General features: G+C 51.9%; 8 protein-coding genes and 1 non-coding gene across 9 annotated transcripts; 5 read left to right on the top strand and 4 right to left on the bottom strand.

The window, feature by feature from the left end:
- Positions 1-209: 209 nt before the first annotated feature.
- On the top strand, positions 210-2,661 carry VFPPC_07669 (tetratricopeptide repeat domain-containing protein; the record flags this gene model as incomplete). Its single annotated transcript, XM_018286489.1, has 2 exons — positions 210-1,088; positions 1,171-2,661. The coding sequence occupies 2 exons, from the start codon at positions 210-212 to the stop codon at positions 2,659-2,661; spliced, it is 2,370 nt and encodes a 789-aa protein (XP_018143142.1).
- Positions 2,662-3,437: 776 nt separating this feature from the next.
- VFPPC_17276 lies at positions 3,438-3,536 on the bottom strand. The gene has a single exon. It is a non-coding gene; the product is annotated as a tRNA-Ala (tRNA).
- A 1,147-nt stretch (positions 3,537-4,683) lies between these two features.
- Positions 4,684-6,379, top strand: VFPPC_17877 (SPG20 protein; the record flags this gene model as incomplete). Its single annotated transcript, XM_022429551.1, has 3 exons — positions 4,684-4,701; positions 4,788-5,436; positions 5,526-6,379. The coding sequence occupies 3 exons, from the start codon at positions 4,684-4,686 to the stop codon at positions 6,377-6,379; spliced, it is 1,521 nt and encodes a 506-aa protein (XP_022285395.1).
- A 610-nt stretch (positions 6,380-6,989) lies between these two features.
- On the top strand, positions 6,990-9,193 carry VFPPC_07667 (Spc97/Spc98 family protein; the record flags this gene model as incomplete). The annotated part of the gene is made up of 2 exons (XM_018286488.1): positions 6,990-7,619; positions 7,679-9,193. 2 exons carry the CDS (start codon positions 6,990-6,992, stop codon positions 9,191-9,193), a joined length of 2,145 nt encoding a protein of 714 aa, XP_018143141.1.
- Positions 9,194-9,574: 381 nt separating this feature from the next.
- VFPPC_07666 (hypothetical protein) lies at positions 9,575-11,193 on the bottom strand (the record flags this gene model as incomplete). The annotated part of the gene is made up of 2 exons (XM_018286487.1): positions 9,575-9,803; positions 9,863-11,193. The coding sequence occupies 2 exons, from the start codon at positions 11,191-11,193 to the stop codon at positions 9,575-9,577; spliced, it is 1,560 nt and encodes a 519-aa protein (XP_018143140.1).
- Positions 11,194-12,228: 1,035 nt separating this feature from the next.
- Positions 12,229-12,699, bottom strand: VFPPC_15979 (hypothetical protein; the record flags this gene model as incomplete). Its single annotated transcript, XM_018293732.1, has 2 exons — positions 12,229-12,615; positions 12,667-12,699. 2 exons carry the CDS (start codon positions 12,697-12,699, stop codon positions 12,229-12,231), a joined length of 420 nt encoding a protein of 139 aa, XP_018143139.1.
- A 708-nt stretch (positions 12,700-13,407) lies between these two features.
- Positions 13,408-13,773, top strand: VFPPC_17878 (hypothetical protein; the record flags this gene model as incomplete). The annotated part of the gene is made up of 1 exon (XM_022429552.1): positions 13,408-13,773. The coding sequence occupies one exon, from the start codon at positions 13,408-13,410 to the stop codon at positions 13,771-13,773; it is 366 nt and encodes a 121-aa protein (XP_022285394.1).
- Positions 13,774-16,520: 2,747 nt separating this feature from the next.
- On the bottom strand, positions 16,521-20,263 carry VFPPC_07665 (SH3 domain-containing protein; the record flags this gene model as incomplete). The annotated part of the gene is made up of 3 exons (XM_018286486.1): positions 16,521-18,250; positions 18,314-18,388; positions 18,445-20,263. The coding sequence occupies 3 exons, from the start codon at positions 20,261-20,263 to the stop codon at positions 16,521-16,523; spliced, it is 3,624 nt and encodes a 1,207-aa protein (XP_018143138.1).
- A 1,542-nt stretch (positions 20,264-21,805) lies between these two features.
- Positions 21,806-22,627, top strand: VFPPC_14278 (hypothetical protein; the record flags this gene model as incomplete). The annotated part of the gene is made up of 1 exon (XM_018292047.1): positions 21,806-22,627. One exon carries the CDS (start codon positions 21,806-21,808, stop codon positions 22,625-22,627), a length of 822 nt encoding a protein of 273 aa, XP_018143137.1.
- Between the last annotated feature and the right edge of the window lie 112 nt (positions 22,628-22,739).

Genomic DNA, 22,739 nt, shown 5'->3' with positions numbered 1-22,739 from the left:
GCAAGCATCACGGAAACGCCTGGGAATTGGCTGGAGCACAAACAACGGAGTTCGCAATGAACTTTGTGTGAGATCTCCAAGAAGTAACTCTGCAAACCCGTGCTTTCGGACTTGGACTCTGTGACCTTACAAAGTTATACAAATCGTGGATTGATATCGACGCTGAGTCGTGCGAAGAGCTGGACATTGGCAAAAGGTCACCCTCAGCTATGCAAGTAAGAAGCCGGTCCCCGTCTCGTGAGAGAACCTCAAGACTTGGGGGAACAAGAAAACCACCGATAATTGTCGAAGAACGCCGACAACGGCATGTTTCGCGAGAAAGGGAGCCAGTACGGGAGCGGGAGCGGGAAAGAGTACGTTGGAACGAACCGCGCGCATGGAATACTTTCTATGACGATGAATATGGTGGCTACGATCCGTATCATTTTCAAAAACCACCAGCGCAAAACAATAAGATCATACAGCCCGAGCCCAGGAGATATCCGCCACCGCCGCCTCCCAGGGTGTCATCGTCACGAGTGCCCTACTTTGAGCGAGAAGAAATATACGCTTCAGATACTGGAGAAGACATTGAGATGGACCCCAGTTCGCGTTACATCCGAAGAAGGCCATCCTCGTATTCTCGTCGGTCATGGTCTCATACAACTTCTCTCCAGAGACAACCGGCCGTTCGTATGAATCCAAAGGATCCAAAAGATGTGACAGTACACATGTCCCTAGACGCAGCGCCAGACTTGGAAGGATTTTTGGAAGAAAACGCCCGTTTACGTCGACTGGGCCATTTCGATGCGGCGCTTTCTCACTTTGACGAGACGTTGGCATCGTCGTTGGATAACATGTATGTTCGGGTGCAGTATGCTCATTGCCTGTATGACGCGAGACAGTACAGAAAGCTGGCTGAGCTGGCAAAGAAGTATCCATTGGCAGAGGAGGATAGCTTTGACAACGGCCTATTTCTAAATTGGACCCTGCTGCTACGAAAGGCGGAAACGTTTAGCGAGTTCGATTTTCATGACACGATTGAAGAGGAGCAATTGATTACACAGGCATTGAATGGCTTCCATTATGACCGACTTGACTCAACAGATGTAAGAATCCTGCCCTTCCGGCTCCCAAAGTTCTGTTATAGTTGCTAGAGGAAGTCGCATAATTTGCTAACTTGTTCATTAGCTCCAAATCTTGACCCTGGTAGTTTGCATGTCCCCAGAAGACAAAGTGAAGGATATTGCCTGGTATCGTGTTTTAGACACCCTCACAAGCCAGCATCGTATTTGGGATTTCCGCGACATATACCTAGCACTCGAAGAGAAATTCGGTTTCAAAGAAGCGCGGGATGTGTTGTACGGCCCGCCCCTGGGAGGCTCTCCCGTCAACAGCATCATTGCCGACTGGTCAGAAGTGGATGACGACGAAACAATGTTGTTCGGAACACTCGACTTATTCGCCTCACTAGCATTCGCGTGCATGAAAACCAAGGGGAACAGCAAGGATGCGAAAAAGTGTCTCCAAGCTGCGGAGCGTCTGGCCACCCTCCTCCTAGAGCGGAATATTGCGAGTCTCAAGACGCGTCCCTGTCTGATGTGGATTATGGCAGGGGTGTTCTTTGAAGAATACAGCATGAATCGTCTCGAAGGCAACAATATCTCCTTTACGGGTCCTTTCCGAGGGGAATACCGCGTTTCCACGAGGATCTTTCCAAACGATGAGTTGCCGCTTTACGCACCGCATGAAGATGAGATTCCGTCGTGGAGCCCCAAAGCCTCAGGAATATCAGATGAGGCCAAGAAAACCACAAGAGTTGTTCTCAAAGCTGCAGAGGAAATTGGCGACCTGCCCGTGCAGGTAGGATGTCTGCAACAGCTGCTGGATCAAGGGTCTGACAATCCTTCCCGGGAGATCAAGCGGATCAACGAGCTGTGGATGTCGGCTGGGAACATGGCGTCGTATCTGCGCCTCCAACTATTCCGCTTTATGCTCGTAAAGACAGAAACAGACAAACGGAATGTGCGACGAGCAATACTCGAGCACGGTGAGAGTCTGAGTGGTGGATTTACAGAGTACTGTCGGTGCATGATTCTTCGTGCCTTATCATCCAAGACGTGGGAAAAGGAACTCTACTTGGATCGCGCGAATGACACATTTCCGGATGATGCAGAGGAGGAGGAGAAGGAGGAGGAGGATGATCAAATTGTAAAATATCCCAAGCCGTCGAAGGGGGAGGTTGTAACTAGAGACGTTGCTCGGAAGGGGGGTTTGAAGAGGCGAGAAACGCAGTATGAGGAGGAGAGGAAGAAGGTGGAAGAGGAAAAGACGAAGAAGCTTGAGTTGGAAGTCCGTGAACGTCGTGAAGCAGAGAAGGATGTGCAAATTAAGAAACTCAAAGAGGAGTTGGAGGCGTTGAAACGAGAGAGACCACCTCCGGCGATGCAGGCGCAAATCGCTTGGGATGAATGGGGAGTTGCAAAGAGCAAGAAGAAGAAGAAAGAAAGAGTTGAGGGAGGGAATAGTACTAGAGATGCTGTGGATACAGGATTGTCTGGGGTGGGAGCCGCGGATGAGGTTGAGATTGAGGGTGCGAATAGGGTGACTCGGCGGACGGATTCTGAGAGAAAGGAGGGTACGGGCACGGGTGATGGTCCAACCGTAGAAGTTGTCGACTAGTTATGATGAATGTGCCGATTAGCTGCTGAGATGGTATACAGGATGATGTTAGTACGGTTGGCGTTGTGGGAGCAAGCGGGTTAGTGATATTATTAACTACAAGTATGATAGCAAGAGGGAGGAAGGGGTCAATTGGGCGATGGCAGTTTATAGTTATAGTCTATGGCCAAAGTATTTACCTGCAGCTACGTTTACAATATGTTACGGTTTACAACATAAATGCTACAGTTGGCCATACGCGGAGCTGTTGTGTAGATCTGAAACGAGTTACCAAAAGGCATGAAACTCTGTATACGATAGCCACCACAGAACAGAGTACAAACACGGCCAAGATGACCATTAACCACTCCTGATGCCTGATGTCATCTAATAATAATTCATGGTGATGAGACCATGAACCCTATATAACTGCTAAACTGGTGCGGTTCAACGGTTTCCGTAACAATGCCAAATTAGCCGGGCTTTGGACTTCACAGTCGTTGTTTGAGGTGTTTTATGCGGTAAATTATACGGCACTGTGGTGTTAGAATAAATACAGTTCTGGATCTTGTAGCTGGCCAAATACTTGCGATTCATTACTGTCTTTGTCTGAACTGGGAATTGTCACAGCATGTTTGGCCTGTCTCACTTTGGAAGCATTGCTTCGTTTGAAGGAAAAAAGTGCAACACACTTGCCCCCTCTAACCATGACTCAACAGGCAGTCAACTTGACGGCGCAGCAACAAAAAAAAGGTTTAAAAAACAAAAAATAATTCGACTGCACTGTCGATTATCGTTGGACAGACGGGGAATCGAACCCCGGACCACTCCCAGATAATGAAATCCACAAGTGGACTTTATGCTAAGGGAGTATTATACCACTAAACCATCCGCCCTTGATGATGTAAGCAAGTGGTGATAATTTGTATTTGAAGGCTGGAGTAGATGCAATTTGAGCTGCATTCTCATTCCTCCAGTCATGAGTATCTACCTACCTAGGTAGGTAGGTAGTCAACGGCTCGCCATGTTATACACAATACAGTACAGTACAGTCTGGTACAATTCTTGAAACCCGAAGACAAGCTCCCTAAGTGCTGATAATATGAGTGCTCATATTTTACCCCTTTCAACTTCGAACGTTACAAGGATGTCCTAAAATAGCTTCCATCCGCTTCAAGGACTTGACAGACAGAAAGTACAGTACAGTACAGTAAAGACGGCGGCTAAAGGATGAGCAATCAATGTTTCAGCGCCAAACAACAAGCCTCGTCAGCAATACTTGACCAGACATGACTTCAATGTTCTTTCTCCACATGCAATGGCACCAGGCCTGCATTCATCCATCGCTGCGTCTACCCGCCTTGATGCTTTGATGGTGTCGAATGTGGCGACAAGCTGCATACATTTAACCCAATAACGACAATGAGATGCAGCTCACCCCTGTTCCAGAGGCCTCACAGCGGCCACGGCTTGAAAGGGAGTTGAAAGGGACCAGTTGACTCGAGGCAGTCGGCGCTTGGTTGTCCAACGGATGATCAATTGATGCGCCAAGGATGGATGATGCTTAATTTGTCGCACATGGGCATTGATGCCATGGCCCTTGATGGGACCAGACATGTTTTCAGTTTGCCTTTTATGTGGCTGTCGTTTGAGGTTTTGCAGGAGGACACAATTTGAGTCTTCTTTCTATCTCATTTTATTTTCTTTTTCTTGAGAAGCATTGTTCGCTGGCCAAGCTTGGACTTTCAAGTTGCAAGGGGAGCAAAAGGAGCAAAAGGAGGAAAGAGGCCGCCCGCACTTGCCAAGATTCCAAGATTGACGTCAAGTCAATCACAAGCTGCCCCGCGATTCTCCATCTCCATATCCATCCATTTCCAGTGCCATTTCCATCATTGAACCCCGCGGGACGAAACGCGACCAACTTTGAACACAACGCACCAGCTGAGCCGGTGACGTTCAACATCATCACCATTTCGAAACCTTGATTTCTAGCTTGCATTCCTCTTACAGTTGCGCTCTGTTTTCAACGCTTTGCTGCCCGCCATGGCTTCATCAAATAATGTAAGTCTGTGCAGTGCATCATTTGGCCTTCACCCATCCGCATCAACATCACCATTACCGTCACATCTAACCACCTCACAATGCAGGACCCCAAGCTCCTCTATGCCGTCCATGGCATCAAAGCCTACCACATCACCAATGGCGTCGAAACCTCCCTGACCCCGAGCGGTCCTCAGACTCTCTCGCTTCTCATGGTTCCCACCTCCTTGGGATTCGCTGACCCTGCTGAAACCAAATCTAGCGAGCACGACTTCTACTTGCATCTCCATCTGCCTCCCGAGCTGGATCTGCCCTTGCCCGCCACCACTCAGATCTACCACAAGCCCCCGACGAGCTATCTCATTCCTCGATGGGATCTTGGTCGCGAAGCCGGTGCCTTTACTCGAATTGAATTCCCAGAGGTTGGAAGCCGTCCAAACGTCCAAGAAGATGTAGATACCTTTGAGACAATCCTCGCCCAGTGCACGTCATTCTTGGAGCGCGCTCTTCCGCCAAAGCCAAACAGGTCCCAGACAGCACCTGTGTCTGGCGCTTCTGTAAAGGCAGGCGACGCATTGCCTGCGTATAACCCGAATGACTTTACACAAGGCGAGGGCTACGTCCAGGGCAGCCAGAGCTCCAGTGGTAAAGGCGGCAGAATTGTCTTGGTGGATGAAGAAGACGGCAGTGTCGTTGGCGAGTTGAGTGATGGATTTCAGGTTATAGAAGATACAGCTATCAAGCCGGGATCTAAAGGTATGCAGCACATTCACAGACGACCTCGGCGCTTCACACGGAACCCGAACTCAGAACTGCGTTACATAGCTGACTATATGCTTTTCCAGATCCCGTTGAAATCGCCCTACCGACCGACGGCTCCCAAGCCATAAACATCCAACCCGCGCCGGCGTACTACGAAGAAGAAGATCGAATGCACCCTGCCTACAAGAAATCCACCATTGTTAGCATGGGAATGAGGGCATCCCGGCTCCTCGTCACCACCTCAGATTATGTCTCTCATGCCCTGCAAGGCCAAGCAGACAACTTCACCAAGAATACGCAGCCCGTGACCAAGCCAGTTTCTTTCACACCCACAACGCACTCGCACATTCGAAAGATTAACACTTTCTCAACGAAAGCCGCCGGGCTGTCTGCGAGCACTGTCGGCTCCATTTCCAAGGTGGCACAGAACCTTGGCGCGAACCTTTCGCGACGCAAGGACGGGAGGGCCAGAGGGTACGACAAGGAGGGCAATATCATTGAGACGTATAAACCTGGTGTGCTCAATAAGAGCTTGATGGCGTTTAATACCGTCGTCGATGGCATGGAACATGCTGGCCGCAGTCTACTCACCAGCACATCATCTAGCGTGAGTCAGGTTGTCGAACATAGATGGGGCGCCGAGGCTGGTGAAGTCTCGCGCAACCTGGGCGGTGGCTTCAAAAACGTAGGATTGGTGTATATTGACGTGACGGGTGTGTCTCGCCGAGCTATTCTCAAGAGTGTGGCCAAGGGCATGGTTGTTGGAAATGTCAAAGGTGGTGGACAAGTTATTGTCGGCGGAGATGAAAAGTCCCAGGCATCGTCTGTGAAAGGAGGCAATGGGAACGGGAACGGGAACGGAAAGAACAATCCATACGGCGATACATCAAGCGTATCCAGCGGTTATGACGGGAATGGGAAGAAACCTGCGTCGTAAGATGGGCGATTGGGTTACGAAACGGTCGAGGAGGGGTAGTCGGGTTGTACAAACGTAGGACACTTATGAACCGTTCGATGACGACTAGCGAACGTGTTACTATTATTAGTCTTGTGATCTTTCTCAAAATAAAATTGCTGTTCTCCCACACATGCAGGTTGTTTGAACATCGTCCCCAATGTAAGGGAAAGTTGAAGTGGACGGATCACGTGTGGACGTGACATCCTTTCCGCGCGTCGCGATAGCTTCAAAGCTTCGACCCCACGTCTCCAAACTCAAACATGGAACGGCTGCCAGAAATAAGCATTTGAGCCCTCGAACAAGACCCTTTCCGGACATTGAAAAGAGAATCGATCCCAACCGCTCTCCGGCCGTCTCGGCTGATGGGCAGCAGACTACCATCATTCGCGACACTTCCTTCACCGTAACGGCCCTCTAACCAACCCCACCGTTCCAACAACCAGCCCATGTGTCGATACGAGCCATTCGGAGCAATTATTCTTATACTCTTTGATCTATCTGACTCTATCAAACGCAGACGAGCAAAGAAATTGTAAAGTACACCCTCATTCCAGGACATCAACAGAATCTAACTTCTTTCCAGGGCATCATGCTCCACGAAATCCTCCTCTCCCTCTCGGGCCACCCATCCCCTCTCCTTCGTACACCTCCGTCGCCCGAAGCAGACGCCTCAGCGGGGATAACACCTCCCGAACGACAGCTCCTCACATCCGCCGGACACATAAGCGACCTTCATACCAAGCTCATTGCTTACTCGGCCGAAGTGTCCACGCGACACCCATCCACGATATGTCGCGCCGTCGCTACGGCCATAAACTCAACACATCTGGCTGCCTTTCAGCGAAAAGTCCTTCAAGTGGAGGAGAGCATACTGAAAAATGACCCCGATCTAGTCGGGGCGTACAACATTGTGCCGCTGACGGCTGTTATGGGCGAGTTTCAGCAGTGGACGAGACGGTTGGAGTGGCTATGGGATACGATCCAGTTCATCATGGCGTCGAACGAGGATGGCAGTGCGTGTAGGGGCTCGACACTGATTGATCGGCTGAGAGACGAGCTTCAGAGCGGATATCAGGACGTGGCTGCCACGGCAGAGAGCCTGGTCAAGGTGGCCGAAACGACCTGGTTGAAGCAGGTTTCCGCTTGGGTGTTATATGGCAGGTTGCCGAGTTTTGGGGGTGGTGATTTCTTTGTGCAAAAGATACAGGGTCCGCCAGAGGTATGTTTTGCTCTTTACACGGGTTTAGCCATAAAGTACACCAACTTACATGACAGTAGGATTATATATGTGTGGAAAACTGCCTCCCTTCATTCGTCACAGGGGCAACAGCCGCATCCATGATATTCATCGGCAAATCACTCAACCATGTTCGTGCCATGAATAGCACGAACTCTTCATCCGGGGGACTAGCACATGTATCAGCCAAGCTGCACGAACTATCAACCCTCACATTCCCCCTCGAAAGTTCCGACTTTTCCAAAGCCATCAAGGCTATTCGCGTCTCCCTCTCACAAAACACCTTGCAACGAATGCTCCCCCTCGCCAAGGTATCAGAAATGGTCCAACTCCTCCGCGACTTCTTCCTCCTCGGACGGGGCGAATTCGCCATGGCCCTCACCCACGAAGCCGACGAAAAGATTCGGAACCGCTGGCGCCGAGCAGGCAATCTCGCCTACGAAAAGGACGACAGCCTCAAAAACATCACCGTCAAGGATGGAGAAGTCGCCGCCGTCTTGAACAGAACATGGGCAGTCCTCGTCTCCATGCAGGGCCAACACGCAGACGAAGACGACCAACTTGAGCTCGCCCGAAAACTGATACAGCTCCATCTCACGAAATCCAAACCACCCGCCGCCCTCGTCACAGGCAGAGGCCTAGACGTCGAGGCAGCAAACATACTCGCCACATCACCATTCCGCAACATGCTCTTCTCCGTCCCAGCCATGCTCAGTCTCGACCTCCCCTCCCCGCTAGACATGGTCATCTCCCCATCCGACCTCCAGCTCTATTCCTCCATGAACGCATACCTCCTGTCCCTGCGCCGCGCCCACATCCGCCTCACGGACCTCTGGAAAATAACCTCTCTTCGCCGACACTACCCTTCCCCCCGCGGCGCGTCCGACCACGCCGTCACTCTCCGAGAACGTTGGTCAGACCGAGCCTGGCTCCTCCGGAGCACATGGACCACCGCCAGCGCCGCCATCTTCTTCCTCGCCGAAACAGAAGCCTTTTTCCAGACTGAAGTCGTCAAAACCCTCTGGGACAATTTCCACAGCTGGCTCATCCCGCCGCAACCGCACCATCCCTCCCAAACTCCAACTCACGATCCGCAAACCCTCTCCACCGCACACACCTTGTATCTACGCACGCTCACGCACCGCCTGCTCCTCACCCAACCGTCCTTCACATCCCCACTATACATCCTCCTCCAACACATAGACCACCTCGTCACACACCTCCACCGCCTGCACTCGCTCTTCACGTCCCTCGACCTAGAGCACGACGCAGGTGTCGTAGACGCCTTTGTTGATCTGGACCGCGAACAATCCCAAGTATTCAGTTCACTGCACAACATACAACTCAAGCTGAAGCAAGGGATAGAGAGCGTCGTTTCGGCACTGAGGAACTTGGAAAGCGATTCTGAGTTCTTGGCTGAGTGGGATGGGCAGGGGTTGGTCGATGATGAGAATGAGGAGGGGGCCTATGTGCCGTGTCGTGTGGGCGGGGTGGATAGGTTGTTGATGAAGTTGGATTTTGGGAGCTGGCTGGGCGGGAAGGCCTGGGAGGAATGAAAATCCACTCAACTGTATCGTGATTGTGCCGTTGAACCGTGTTGGACGTATGGTTATGATGACTTAGGATGTTATGACAAGGACTATTATGATAGCAGCAGTTACAGTAAAATAGATATACCATGCCGTTCGTCTGTAGTATTGTGACTAATTAGGTTCATGGGATTTGTTACCAATGCCAAAACGCTTCATATCCATGATGATGTACAAAGGAAAGCAACCTGTGCTCAAAGTACACTCCCAACGCCGCGCCAGTACCTATGCAAATATGCAACCATGCTCTTATGCCTTCATGCCGTGATAAGTTCAATGTACATCGTACATACATGCCGTAATTAAAACCCCTTCTGCTACGCAATAACCCCTGACTGTCGAATCATTTCAATAGACGGCAACTGCCTTTCCCAATCGAAACGGCTTGCCGGATTGCTGACCACGACGACTGAACAAGCCACGGCCAACGGATGGCTGCGCATCCTTGACCTGGTCGGTGCCGAGGTGGGGCTCTCTGACCCGGCGCCGGTCCGAGCCGGAGATGGATTTCTTGGATTGCCAACGCTCGCGAATGCAATCATCCACCAGGGCCATGAGACCGGTAGAGACAATAACACTGAAATGGTTAGTTTCTGATTATGAGCAATGAATGCGAAATCCTGTTGGTTGACTTACTCAGCTACGTCCGTCATGGCTTCAAGAACAGACTGGTCGCTAATCCACATGTAACAAGGCGGGATCCAACCACCAGCTCGTTCATCTGCGTCGATTTGACTCGGGCTTCGCATTTCCTGCACAATATGTGCAACCGGCTCGTCCTGGTCATCGCGCATGAGGTGGAAAGAAAAAGTGTTGAGCGTCTTGTCCACTGCTCTCTTCCAAGCGTATTTGTGGCCCCACCACTCAAATTCGTAACGCTTTGAGCTGCGACGGGAGACTTCAACGCGGGCGTAGTTGCTAAACTCGAGTTTGATAGAATCGGTAGGTACTAAAAGAGTCGACGGTGCCTTCACAGCCATATATCCGGATGCGTTGTCAGAGATTTCGGTGTCGCCACAAGATGATGCGGACGACTTGGCCGTCATGGTGCTAGCTGTGGAGGGACGTCGTGACGCCGACGATGCCTTGAGAGAGAAGAAGGAGGAGTTGGAGGCGTCCGAGCGTCGGAAAGGTGACTTGACAGATCGTAAGGCTGACGAAACTGAGTTATGAATACCACCACGAGAAGCAGAAGACTTGGTGTAAGCACGCTTGGAGAAGCATACTTCCCGACCAGACTCGCGGCAATATCGACGGAAAGAAAAGTCACGATTTGCCAGATCATGCATGCGCAGATGAAATAGTTGAACCGTAGCAGGTCGGCGTCGAGAGCCCAAGATGGGGCCGGGACCGCTACCAGGGGGTGAACCAGGCACTACCAACGTCTCGACCCGAAGATTCATATTCCCATCTGAGGTGCTATCGTCGTGACGAATAGAAAGGCGGTTCATTGAGGGGAACAAGCGACTAAATGTGTAAGGATCCGAAGGCTTGACCGAGGGCTCAGTAGGTCCCGTGCGGTACGGAGGAAGAACTAGCGGAATAGAAGCATCCTCAGCCGCGGGAAGTCGAACCGGCTCAGGCTCACAGCCAAATGAGTTGTCATCTGTAAGGTCATGTTCAAGACCGGATTCGGAAAATCGAGAGTCGTAGGTGTTGACAGAGAGCATGGACGCTGAAGGTGAGGGTGGAAAGTAAGTAATGGTGGGCGGTGGCACCTCTTGCTCCTCCTGTCGCATCATCTTTTCTTGGGGTCTGCTGTGGCGATTTCGACGACTATTTTCGTCATTGTTTTCGTTGTCGGTCCTCCTCTCTCGATTTGACTTGCTTGTTGTGGCTCCTCGACGGTAGGTTGAAGGGGCATCATAAGACCTTGAGAGAACATAAGCTGTAGACAGTTCACTCGTCCGTGCAGAGGATGCAGATGAGGCGCACGATGACCGTGGGGACGTTGGTTGATTGGGCATTTTCCTGGGTGTTTGTGATTTGGTACTGTTCGTGGGGAGTTTGCGTGCAGTCGCCGCCATAGCAGTGTACTTGGCTTTTAGAGTTGAGCACTGAGCATGAGACTGCGAAGGGGGATGAGGTGGGTAGTGTTCACAGTTCGTATTGAACAAGAAGAATCTGGTACTTCAACAACTGTGAACCGAATGGTGAATTCAAACCAGACCCAAGTTTAAGCCGTCAGGTGTATTGAATGTAGGAAGTGGGATGGGTAAACATGGAAGGAACAAATGACTTATTGAATGGGGAAGCTGGGGAAGGAGGGCCTCAAGATAAATTATATATGGCGTTGGACAAAATGGGAAGTCGCGAACAAGCCAAGTTGGACTCCTCTTTTCCCACATGGACCGAACCTGGACATGAGTAATTTGAAGTGATGCCTTACATGTTCAATCGAACCTTACTTGTACATTGTAAAGCATGCAGCACACAGACCGGGAACAAGGCCAAATCAACCTCAGCGACAACCACCAAGCCACCCAAAATGGGGAACCGCCGCGTCGTCGTCCTCATCGGCTTTTTTCGTCAGTTGCAGAAGACCCGACCGGGGGGTGGTGTGAGTGGCAGTATGAGGAAACCCCCGGTACACGCTCCGAGGCATGCAGGGTACTAACCATGATCAGGGCATCTCCATTCTCACACACCACTAAGAGCGTCATTCAAATGCCACCCAGCACCCGCAAGAGTCAGAAAGGCTTTCCGAAAGTCTTGGTCAGCTCCCTAATGGGGCCATGTACCGGGCCGCACCGTTTTTTCGCCCCTACTCTCCTACTCTCCGTGTCCTGGGAGGTACAACACCACCGGAGACCAATTCTTGGGCACATCTGACATCTGGTCTGGTGTGCTGGCTGCAGCTCCAGTTGGGTAGTCCGCGTGCTCTTCCCTGACCTTTGCTTGCACGCCGAAGACGCCTCTGAAATTTGAATGGCCACCAATGGATAGGAATTGCCTCACATTGTGCTGAGGGGTGCTCCTTAGGTGGCAGGAGAAAATCCCTATCAACCGAACGATACGGACAAATGCCCAGCATGATCAGGCTGCTCAACAGGATCCAACCATTTGGAATCTGGCTCCCAGGGCACATTACCTGGGTACGTGCACGCGGCAACAAGTCTGGTGTCAAGAACACGTATGACTGATGGAGGCAGTGACTGTTTAAGCAACAAATGAACTCTGTTTCCACCTCTCCCCGGTGGATTACCGTTCAGCTTCTGCTGAGACAGCACCGAGAGTCCGACATGAGTGCCTAAATCGGGAAACAAAAGCCAAACGAGAAGGCAAGGGAGGCTGAGCAGGCGGGTTGCAAAATTCCCCGCCAAGCACTGAATTTCGCTGCAATAGTAGTCATCCAGGCTGCAAGCCTCGGAACGAGAAGCCTCGGTGCCCTTTCAATGAACTGAGGCTGGAGATATTCAAACGCCAAAACAGCCCAAGGCCACAGTGGCCCGGCCAATGGACAGGGTCAACATGCGTCTTACGTGTTGGCCGATCAGAGTCGCTCACAGTACTGTAAGGCAGTCACGGAAGAAATCGAAATGAAATCCCGTCAATGTGGCGTGAGACTCAGAATGGACCGAGCTCAGAACTTGCGACTACGTTGCTCTCACTCGGACTCTTTGGTTACCATGTTTCCGTTGGAAAGTTGACTACTAGCATGTCGCCTGCAAGTGCTGGTGTCATGCAAAGCAACATGACACAGAAGCATATCACCCCATCATCGGCTGTTTGGCGACGTCAATGGCGACACCATTCGTGCAAACATGCACCTGCTGGTTGACCAGCTCGTCGCACGCAGCAGTACAAAGAAGGGCCTAAATGAAATGTTCAGCGTCATATAATCAAAAGGAGTACGAAAATGCCCGTGAACGGATCATGTGTTTTGCTGTGTAGACTGGAGTAATTGGTCGCCTTCAAAAACGCCTGACAGGCGCTGTCTCTCAGTCAGTCGAGATGACCAATTGCTCAGCCTTGGCTGGTCAAGGTAAACTCCATGAAATCAAACGCTCAAGAACAATGTTACGGGGTGAGCGACCCTTGAACTAGGATCTTGAACATCTCCTACTCCATGCCGCTGGGCTTCAACCATTCTGGTTGTGTGTGATGCACGGTTCTGCCTGTGATTTCGCCGTGAACCGGTGACGGAAGCGTACAGGATTTGATCCTCAGCATCCTAGGAAATGGGCCAGATCAGTGCCACTGTCGACCAGCAAAAGAAGGCCCGTTTACTGGTCTTTCCAGACGTAACTGTGACGGGGAGGTTTTTTTTCATCGGTCTCTCCATTTGTGCATTACCCGTTGCTCTCTGCCGAGGCGATTGCTTCCTTCAGCTGGTTCCTTACAGCGGTTTGGAAATATCTAGGGCAGCCGGCGTTCTGGCAGACTCAACTTTTCTTGTCTCTCCCGCATACCAGCCATTCGCAGGCACGGAGAATAAGCGTTGTTCAAATCTCCGACGTCCCATTCTGCTGTCTGAGTTCTCACAGAATAGCGTCGGGCAGTTGACCAGAAAGCATCCGGTTCCCGAAACGGGTGGGTGGCCATGACCTGCGTCAGCCCGTTCAACCACACTACACCTTAGCGCCTCAGTTATGAAGCTACAGCTACACAAATAGTCAACTGGTCGCTCAGTGATGTCGCATATGGCGGTGTTCGCACTCTGGTTTTGCAACTAGGCACCTAGGCAAGCCAATACTGGCTGTCTCCAGAGGTGACGCGGTGTAAAGATGGTCCATCTGAACCGTTACGGTTACGTCGCTGAATGATTTGGACACTGTCACAGCACTTGGATGTATCAAATGGGCGTGGCACACTGAAGGGAAGGTGGGAGCTTGGACCACATCAACCGACCGACCGTCGTTTTGAGCTTTGAATTTCACCTCAGCATCAAAATGCTCCAGGATTACAAAAGTTTACAAGTCTTAGACACTTTGCAATGTCGTTGCATTGAGCTCAACTTTGACACCTATTGTTAGTGATTGGCATCAGTCCGAAGCATGCCGAGGCAGACGATCATCATTGTTCTTTTTATTCATTTACTTGTCTTTCTTCCTTAATTGGGAAAGGCATGAAATGCTGTCTGGGAGGGCTCATGTGCACAATTTCGGCTTGAACACAAGGCATCTAAGGAGTTCAGCCAACTTGTTTACCCTCGCCACGATGAACCAGACATTAGTCTCACTCTCATCCTTGGTCTCGTGACATTCACAAGCCTCAGATTACTTCAACCTACCTTGGAAGTCATTCCCGTATTATCATATGAAATCGAGCTAGTGGCGGCCCGTGCAGATGCGTCCTTGGATTGATCAAGCTCAAGCTACTAGACAAAGGTAGCTAAGGAGAAGTACCAGTGCACCACAGTTCCAACGAGGCGGAATGAAGATAGTCTGGGCGATTCTGGTCGATTTGCCTCCCCCGCGTTCTGTTGCTACCTGCATGCATCTACATCTGCGCTTTGCATTGGCGGCTTGCTCGTTTGGTGCAAACGGTTCACTTTACAGAGCCTAGAGTTCGAGATTTCTCCTCAACAGCGATATGTATGAACGCATGTTGTCTGGTGTCATTCGCTCATCACATCCAGTGTGGCATCGACGCCAACATGGTGAATCAACGGTGCCCGGCACGACCACCTGTCATCTGATGTCAGGGTGCTTCTGAGAGAACACTTGGCACTAATTGCCTGAATGCATACATGATGGGCAAAAGAGCATTTGACACACGGCTCCTTAAAAAGTATCTGTTTTGATTTGTAAAATGTCCATCCAACCAAGCAAGGCATTGATTGCATCTTGATGCCCAGGAGAAATCAACCGCAGTTGCGGCCGAAGCTCCGGATCGAAGGAGGTATGAGATGATCTAAATCGCTCATTTCTAGAAGCGTCGGACCGATATGCCTCCTGGACAACTTGAGATGATGTGGTAGGCAGAAAGTGGTAGCGGCATGAAGCATTGGCTTACACACAATTATATCTCGACCCAAATCAAGGACGCTGGCTGGCCGATCACAACCACCAGAGACAAATCAACTTCATCAATATTGATCACATCCACTCCAATCTAATTTACTCATTCTCTATTCCGCATCAAAACCAATACCATATTTGGTGCCTTACAGCCCAACTTCAAAGCAAAACTCTCTCACCACAAGACCAGACTGCGGCGTATCAGGCAGTGGCCCTAGGTGTTAGTCGCGTGTCGGCTCCTGATTCGCCTCCAACTTTCCCAAAGCCCCGAAGTACACCAGGCTACACATTTGATGCACTTTTTTCGCTGCTCGCCTCGTGCTCGCTTCCTCCCGCGACATCGCGCTTCCACCCTATTGGGTCGCGGGAACATGGCAGCTTTCGACACATGCAACCCCCCAAACACGGCTCGAGTGATGGACTTTTGGGACCAGTGGCATGGGACAATTGGAAGCGTTGTGTGTGGACGATACGCCCTTGGAGCGTCTCCGGCCGTCCACCAGCATCCAACTAACGACACGAAAGGTTGGGTCTCTTCAATGTTGCATGCGACTCCTTTTGCCACTGGCCAATCGATATACCCAGGCATGCCCACGTTGAAAACCCCCAGCGCCAATGTCAATGTCGGCTGCAGGCAAGCAAATCCAGTGCATAAAGTACGGGGGTGATCATCGAAGAACACAAAGTATGTTGGTTCATGTCTGGTTCGTATCCAACTACTCCAGTGAGGCTATCAATCCCTCATTCGCTGACTCACAAATTTAGAATGAATGACACGCAAAATCATAACAAGTAACAATGTCGTAACCCTACATGCCCAACTTCATCACGGGAGCCACTTCCGTATCGTGCCGTAGCCAACGAAAATGACAATATGTCATGCTCCAACAGACAGCTAGTCCGGCAACGTAGACAAAGCTCCTTTATCGGATGGGATTTCCTTATTGTCGGCCATGTACGTGCGCATCAGACACGGTGCATCATGTACTCCTGTTGGGCATTGATGCCCAAGCTTCGGACAGAGGGTAGACTTTTGTGATTGGACAATGGCAGTAATCACGTTGACTACTCCTTGACTTGGACGAAAAATGGACGGGTAATGCGCCGTACAGCTGAGATGGTTGCGTAATTATATAGTCCTACGAGAGGTTTCTAACAACTATGCTATGCGTGACAGGAAAAATAGACAATGTTCGTACTGCTACCTGACGGATCAGTTGATCCGTCCAACCATACTCCGTGCATCTGAGCTTGCTTCAATTTGGCCAGTCTGTCCAGACATTTACTTGGACTTCAGGTAGCCATCCCGAGCGACTGGTTCTCCAACTCCACTATGGCTGGATGTTCCACCCGACCCAAGTTCGTGGGACGACTCTCCAAATCTTGACTTCGCCGCTCCTCAGATCGTCCAGCTTGTAGCTCTCCAGCTTGACCTTCTTGTTCTCCCTTCCTTGCTCCCATGCGCGAACCTTTTTCTTTGTTCCGTCCCACTCGGCGACTACCGCAACGTGATCCGGCTTGCCAACCTCTGCCGAGTACTTGGCGTGCATGGGTCCATGCTTGCCTTGGAATTTGGCGTTCCGGAATGATATAATGTCTCCCGCTCGGATCACGTCTTGCTGTTGTGTAGAAGCATTCGCCATGTTGGCGTAGACTAGAGCACCGTATGAACGTGTGCCAACGGGGGGGAGCGCACCGCTCAACGGCCGTAATAGCTCCATCACAAAACCTTGCGGCGTGCCGTCACTAACAACGGTGTCCTTTCTGGAAGTGGCTGCCTCTGAGATTTGTCTACCATATCGCTCATAAAACTCTTCCATCTGGTCCTGGCGAAGTGATCGCGGCGGTTGCTCGTGCTTTTGTTCCAACTGTACATCCGATGGGTCGTACGGGTCGTATCGAACCGTAACCACAGTTTGTGAGTAGTCCTGGAAGAGCACAAAGACGTCCCGTGTGATGACCGTCTTGGAACCTTGGTTGGTTGTAGTAGTCTCCTCGCTTTCAAAGTGAATGTCCTTTCGTCCCTGGAAGACGGGTGGGACCTGGTTCGTCTGCCGCCACCATCCGCTTTGGACACCAAGGTCAACATCATTCGCAATAAAGTCTGACTCAACAGAAGGTCTGTGTGCATCCATGGACCTTCTATTACTTGTGCTTGTCCTTGGAATATCTACAGACTGCTTATTGCTAGGACGGGCTGGCGGTGCGGAGGGTGGAGCACGGCGTTCAGGGGGAGATGCCTGTACTGCTGCAGCTGGTCCAGGGAAGTATGCATCCTCTTCGTCAATTTTTGGCGTCTTGTGACTGTAACTAGATCCCATCGGAGGAGGTGAAGAATAGTTGTATGGGTCGTAGTCGCCTCCCTCTGGAGCTGTCGTGGGCGCGGATTCCTTTGGAGGAGGTGGTGGAGGCGGAGCTGCGCGAGGAACATCAACTGAGCGTCGCTTATTATCTGGAGGAGGCTGACTGGGGATAGGAGGTGGGACTGCTCGGGGGGCTGCTGTCGAGGGGATGGGAGGCGGAAGATTTGGAGGAGCCTCTCGAATCGGGGACGTGAGGGTGTTATCATCCGTGCTCGAATCTCGGGCGTGTGCCTTCAGCGCATCCTTGTGAGGAACGCTGGAAGCAATATCGGTATCATAATCTCCTTCATACTCGGTAACTTCTTCGTCTTCCTCCTCTCCCGCCTGTGGCGGTCGTGTTGGTGTAGCCGGAGGAACATCTGCGGTTGCCTGCCGGCTCAAGCTGCCAGGAGGTGGTGGTGGTGGTGGACGGCTCGAGGCCGGAGGAGGTGCCGGCGCCGACCCTGGAATCGGGGGTGGCGGTCGACTGGTTCGCTTACTTTGAGCTCCCGCTGATGCGTCATCCCCGCGGGGAGACTGTGGTGGTGATCGGGGAGGGAGAGCGGCAGGTGCTGGTGGCATTGGAGGTAAACGTCTTGTTTGGGTGCCTGATTGTTCCGGGTCTTTCTCCTTTGCTCCCCCGGAAAGCTCGTCGTCTGATTCAGATCCCTCGGTGGGAGACTTAATATCAGATGGAGGAGGTGGTGGTGGTGCACGAGCTACAATACATCATATCAGTATATCTGCCAAATGAAGAACGTGTGGAAAACGTTTATCCATACTCTCTGTAGGCACCGGTGGAGGTGCAGGTCGACCACCGGGAATAGGTGGAGGACCGCTTATACTACGACGGGGTGCTGTGCCAGCATTAGCTCAGGGACGCGGCAAACCGAAATGAAGTATTCACACATACAAATGGCTTCAGAAATAGGTGCTGGGGTTGTCACACCCTCCTCGTCTTCGTCTTCTTCATTACTCGCCTGTTCTCTTGCAGGAATTGGAGGAGGTACCGTCCTTGATGGAACTGGAGTGGCTTCATCACCATCAGCGTCCTCATCTTCCTCTTCTGCTTCTTCCTCCTCCTGATGGCTCCGACCAGAAGCAAGAGCACTGCCCATACCAGGCAGAGCCATCGGCGTCGGGACTGGGGGTGCTGCGCGAGAGGCTGTTTCCTGGCCATCGTCACCGGCTCCAGACGGTTCGGCTGGTTTAGCTGACTTCTTTTTGGGTGGAGCTTTGGCCATTGGAGGCATAGGAGCCCCAAACATGCCATGGAAGCCCATGCCGCCGCTCATCTTTGCCATTCGGGCCCTGAGTTCCTCTTTTCGCTTTACTTCAGGATCGACGTCTTCTTCGTCTTCCCCTTCTTCCTCCTCCTCGTCCTCCTCTTCTTCTTCTTCTTCCGCATTCCCTTCTTCCTTACCGCCGTGGGGACCAGCTGTAGCAGTAGTAGATGTCGTTGGAACACGCGATATGTGTCGTGAGATCTCTTCATTATCTTCACGCTCAGTCGTATCATCTTGTCCCTCTGTGGTGTCACCAGCGCCGGACATATCGGCTTCGTTGCCGTCATGCGACTCACTGACCGCAGGACCTTTAGATGCCCTTCGCCTTGGCGGAGGTGCCCGGGCTTGAGCATCATCTGTCGAGGTTCTAGCCTGGGACTCTTCGGTTTCAACCCTTTCCAAAGAAGGTGACAAAGGTCCTTCTTCGGGACCTTTGTCGCCCTCTACATCTCCTTCGGCAGAAGGGGCTGGGGCAGCTTCTGGCTTCTTCTTTGCCGGCTTCTTCGGCTTCTCTTTCCTGGCTGCGGCATCAGCATGACGCTGAGCCTGTTCCAGTTGTTGCTTCTGTAGCAAAGCGATACGCTCTTTCAAGCTGGTAGGCTTTGGTTGGTCCTCTTCGCCACCTTCTTGAGGATGCTCGCCAGGAACTAAACCGGCTTTCTCGGCTTGACCTTGGACTTCGGCCTCCCTTTCTTTGATTTCGGGATCCTCCTCGCGGCGATAAATGTTTGTACTCGGCTTTTCTCGCGGAGGCGGCACATATGCATTGCGACTGGGAGGAGGCGCAACGAAAGGCTTTTTCACGAATCCGGATGAGCCACCACCCGCGCCTAAACCGCTGGGTTTAAACGGAGCAACGGGTGGCGCTGCGGGTTTATTGAAGGCCGCGATTCGGTCCTTGAACGAGTTACTCGAGGGTTTTTCGGAAACTGGAGGCGGACCTGGCTTGGACTTCGCGGCTGGGGCATCAGCTTGCCGGGGAGCAGCCGCCGGTGGTGATGTAGCCGCCACGGGAGATGATGGTTCCGGGGCCTTGGTTTGTATTGGTACTGGAACAATCGGGACAGGGCGCTCGGCCGGAGCAGGTTCAGGTTCAGGTTCATGTTCTTCTGCCTTTTCGACCTCGGCTTCCGGCTCAGGCTCATCAACTGGCGCAGGCGGAGGCGGTGCCGGCGCAGCAACTTCTTCTGGTGGATGAGCTTCCGGCTCCTTCTTGGCTCGCGATCTTGTCGGCCGGGGCGGGGCAGTAGGCTCGAACTTTTCAACGAAGTTACGAGGGAATATGCCTTCCTTCTTCACGCCATTGTCGTCAATGTAATCGCCGCCGTACCAATCGTCATCCTCCTCATCATTGACAGTGATGATTTGGCCGGCCCCAAAGTTGAGGTCATCTTCGTGGGGCGAGGAGTACTCGTAGAGAGCTTTGACACGGAAGGGTGCGGGCATGGCGGTGTAGGATATATCCCGCGACACAGACGGCCCTGTGACACGTCTGCCGTGGCTAGTTGAGGTCGTTATTCAATATACAATGAATTCTTGTCGTCGAGTGTGGGGCAGAGACGCGATGAGAGGATGCGGAGAGTTTGGAAGAGGGCTTTCGTCAGCTTGGAAGAAGCGGGGATGATAGCTAGGGAACTCCTGCAAAGCCCAAGCACGGACAGAGAAGGCGGTGTCGTTCAACTCCTTCAGAGCAATCGATGTGACGAGCGCGGAGCTCCGGATGATGGTATTGTAAGATTGGGTGTGAATGGTGGCGGATCACTATGAAGTGCAAGAAATATGACGCGCACCTGGGAGGAGGCAAATGGGCAAATGGACGCAGGCGGAGCAGAAGAGGCTGAGGCGTCAAGTTGCGCAGTGTCCCGGAGGGTTGTAACCAGCCGATCCACGACAGCTTTTGTTGGAGCACTTGAGTGGTTCTGGGGCGGGCGGGTGTCGACGTCAGCGGGGGACCCTCACTTTGCTCGTCTTCGACTGGAGCTTTGAGAATGGATGATTCAATGAGACTTCTCAGTTGGTGGTCCAACTTGGTCCACAGCAAAAGATGGTGGAGTGGGGGAACCAGTGTAAGAGCCACAGCAAGGCAAGTTTACTGTGAGTCCAGGCAACCAGCTCAGACCCTTGCGACTCGTCGTCGTCGTCTCTGGTCTGGTGTTGAATGTGCGTTGTCGTGCAGGCGGCGCAGTTTGGAGCTAAGATGGCAGCCATCCCAAGCTTCGACTCGTCTCAAAGTTGTTAGATGCTGAAAGGCTTGTGCCAGGGACAGGGGGCTGACTTGGAGAAGGAACCAGCTGCACGGAGTAAGGAGAGGAATTGTGAGGCATGGAGCGTCTGACCATGACTTCTTGAACATTTGCATCGTGGGAATTTGACCAGCTTCGATGTTGCTACTCGGCAATGTTGACTGCAGCGTGCGAGGCAGGTGCGACCCTGAGCCCAACTGACTCTAAAAAAGGAAGTGACGACCACATCAGTCACATTTATATATCAGGCGCATAAAATTCTTCAAGGGAGCAAGGAAATGCACACCAATGGGGAGCATTACTTGATGTAGGGTCAGCCATCAATGACATTTTTTAGCGTTTGAGGGGGCAGCTGAATCTCAGGTCCTAATGCGCAGTGAATCTTGAATCTTGCTGTCCTGAAGAATGACACAAACCCAGATCCCAGAGACCATTTCGGGGTCTTGCCAACTTGCTGCACATCGGTCGGGTCTGGATGCGCCAATACCGATTTGGCGTTGCAGTTAGAGTTGGAGTAACGCCACTGACCAAGCTGTGCGTGAACAAACAAGACCGACAACTTTTTTATTTGTGGGGTATCACAGTCACAACTCTGAACCACCTCACATATCGATCCCGTTTGCTACAGACAGGAAACTTCGTTTGTGATTCATAGGACATCGATTCTCCTCTGTGACACTCAACGTCGTGAATCTATAAAACCACAGCTTTACCCGGGGGCAAAGCTCCCGCTCCTCGTCTCAACATGGACATCATCGAAGAGAAGCAGAACCAGCTGAAAAGCATCCTCAAGAGCTCAGTGTCAGAAGCCGGAGCAGCCGCACGCTCCGAGAAAGAAGCAAGGGAGATCGCCATGGCCCACGCCAAACTTTTACAGCACCGCAAGGAACTCCAGGCCGAGATTCTCGACAGTGTAGTGCTTCTTTCAGAATATCCTCTGGTAAGAACGACCGCGCACTCAGCCTCGAACCCCGCGCCAAGCGACGTCTCCGGCTTCAAAACACATGTTCGCTTGTTCCAACCCTCAGACTACGACGAGCTCATAGAAGAGCGGAATGTAAACGAACTATGCGGGTACACTTTGTGCGCAAAACCCCGACGGCAGATAGGCCCAGGAGGGGAGTGGAAGCTCACGAGCAGTGGCGATATTGTGAAGCGCAAAGATATCGAGAAATGGTGTTCTCCCGCATGTGCCCAGAGAGCACTCTTCATCAAGGTTCAGCTGAATGAGACCGCTGCATGGGAGAGAGCGGGCATTCCGGATATACAGATCGATCTCTTGAGCGAGGATAAATCGACAGAGACAGAGGAAGACCGGACTGCCCGCCAACTAGGGGAGCTGAAGCTGGAGGAGCAACGACAAGCCGCAGAGGATGCCAAAGCACTCGCTCTTGAGAGGGGCGATCGCGGCGTCGGGAGTAGCGTCGACAAGGTCAAGGTTACGCTCAAGGAGAAGGAGACCAGAGCTCCGAAGGAAGAGGACATCTCTACGCAAGCTCCTGATGATCACTTGCTCGTCGAGGGTCACAAGTTTGACCTGCCAAGTAGACCCAAGCCACGAACTTGAAGTGTCTCTGGGATAAGACTTTAAATTCTACGAGTGTACTCTACGTTACGAGATTGCATGATGGGTGCCCAGATGGATGGCGTTTACACTGGTGTTGATAATTGATTGTAGG

Source organism: Pochonia chlamydosporia, chromosome 4 (assembly GCF_001653235.2).
Source record: "Pochonia chlamydosporia 170 chromosome 4, whole genome shotgun sequence".
In the NCBI taxonomy this organism is placed as follows: domain Eukaryota; kingdom Fungi; phylum Ascomycota; class Sordariomycetes; order Hypocreales; family Clavicipitaceae; genus Pochonia; species Pochonia chlamydosporia.
This window is presented reverse-complemented; position numbering and strand designations above follow the sequence as displayed.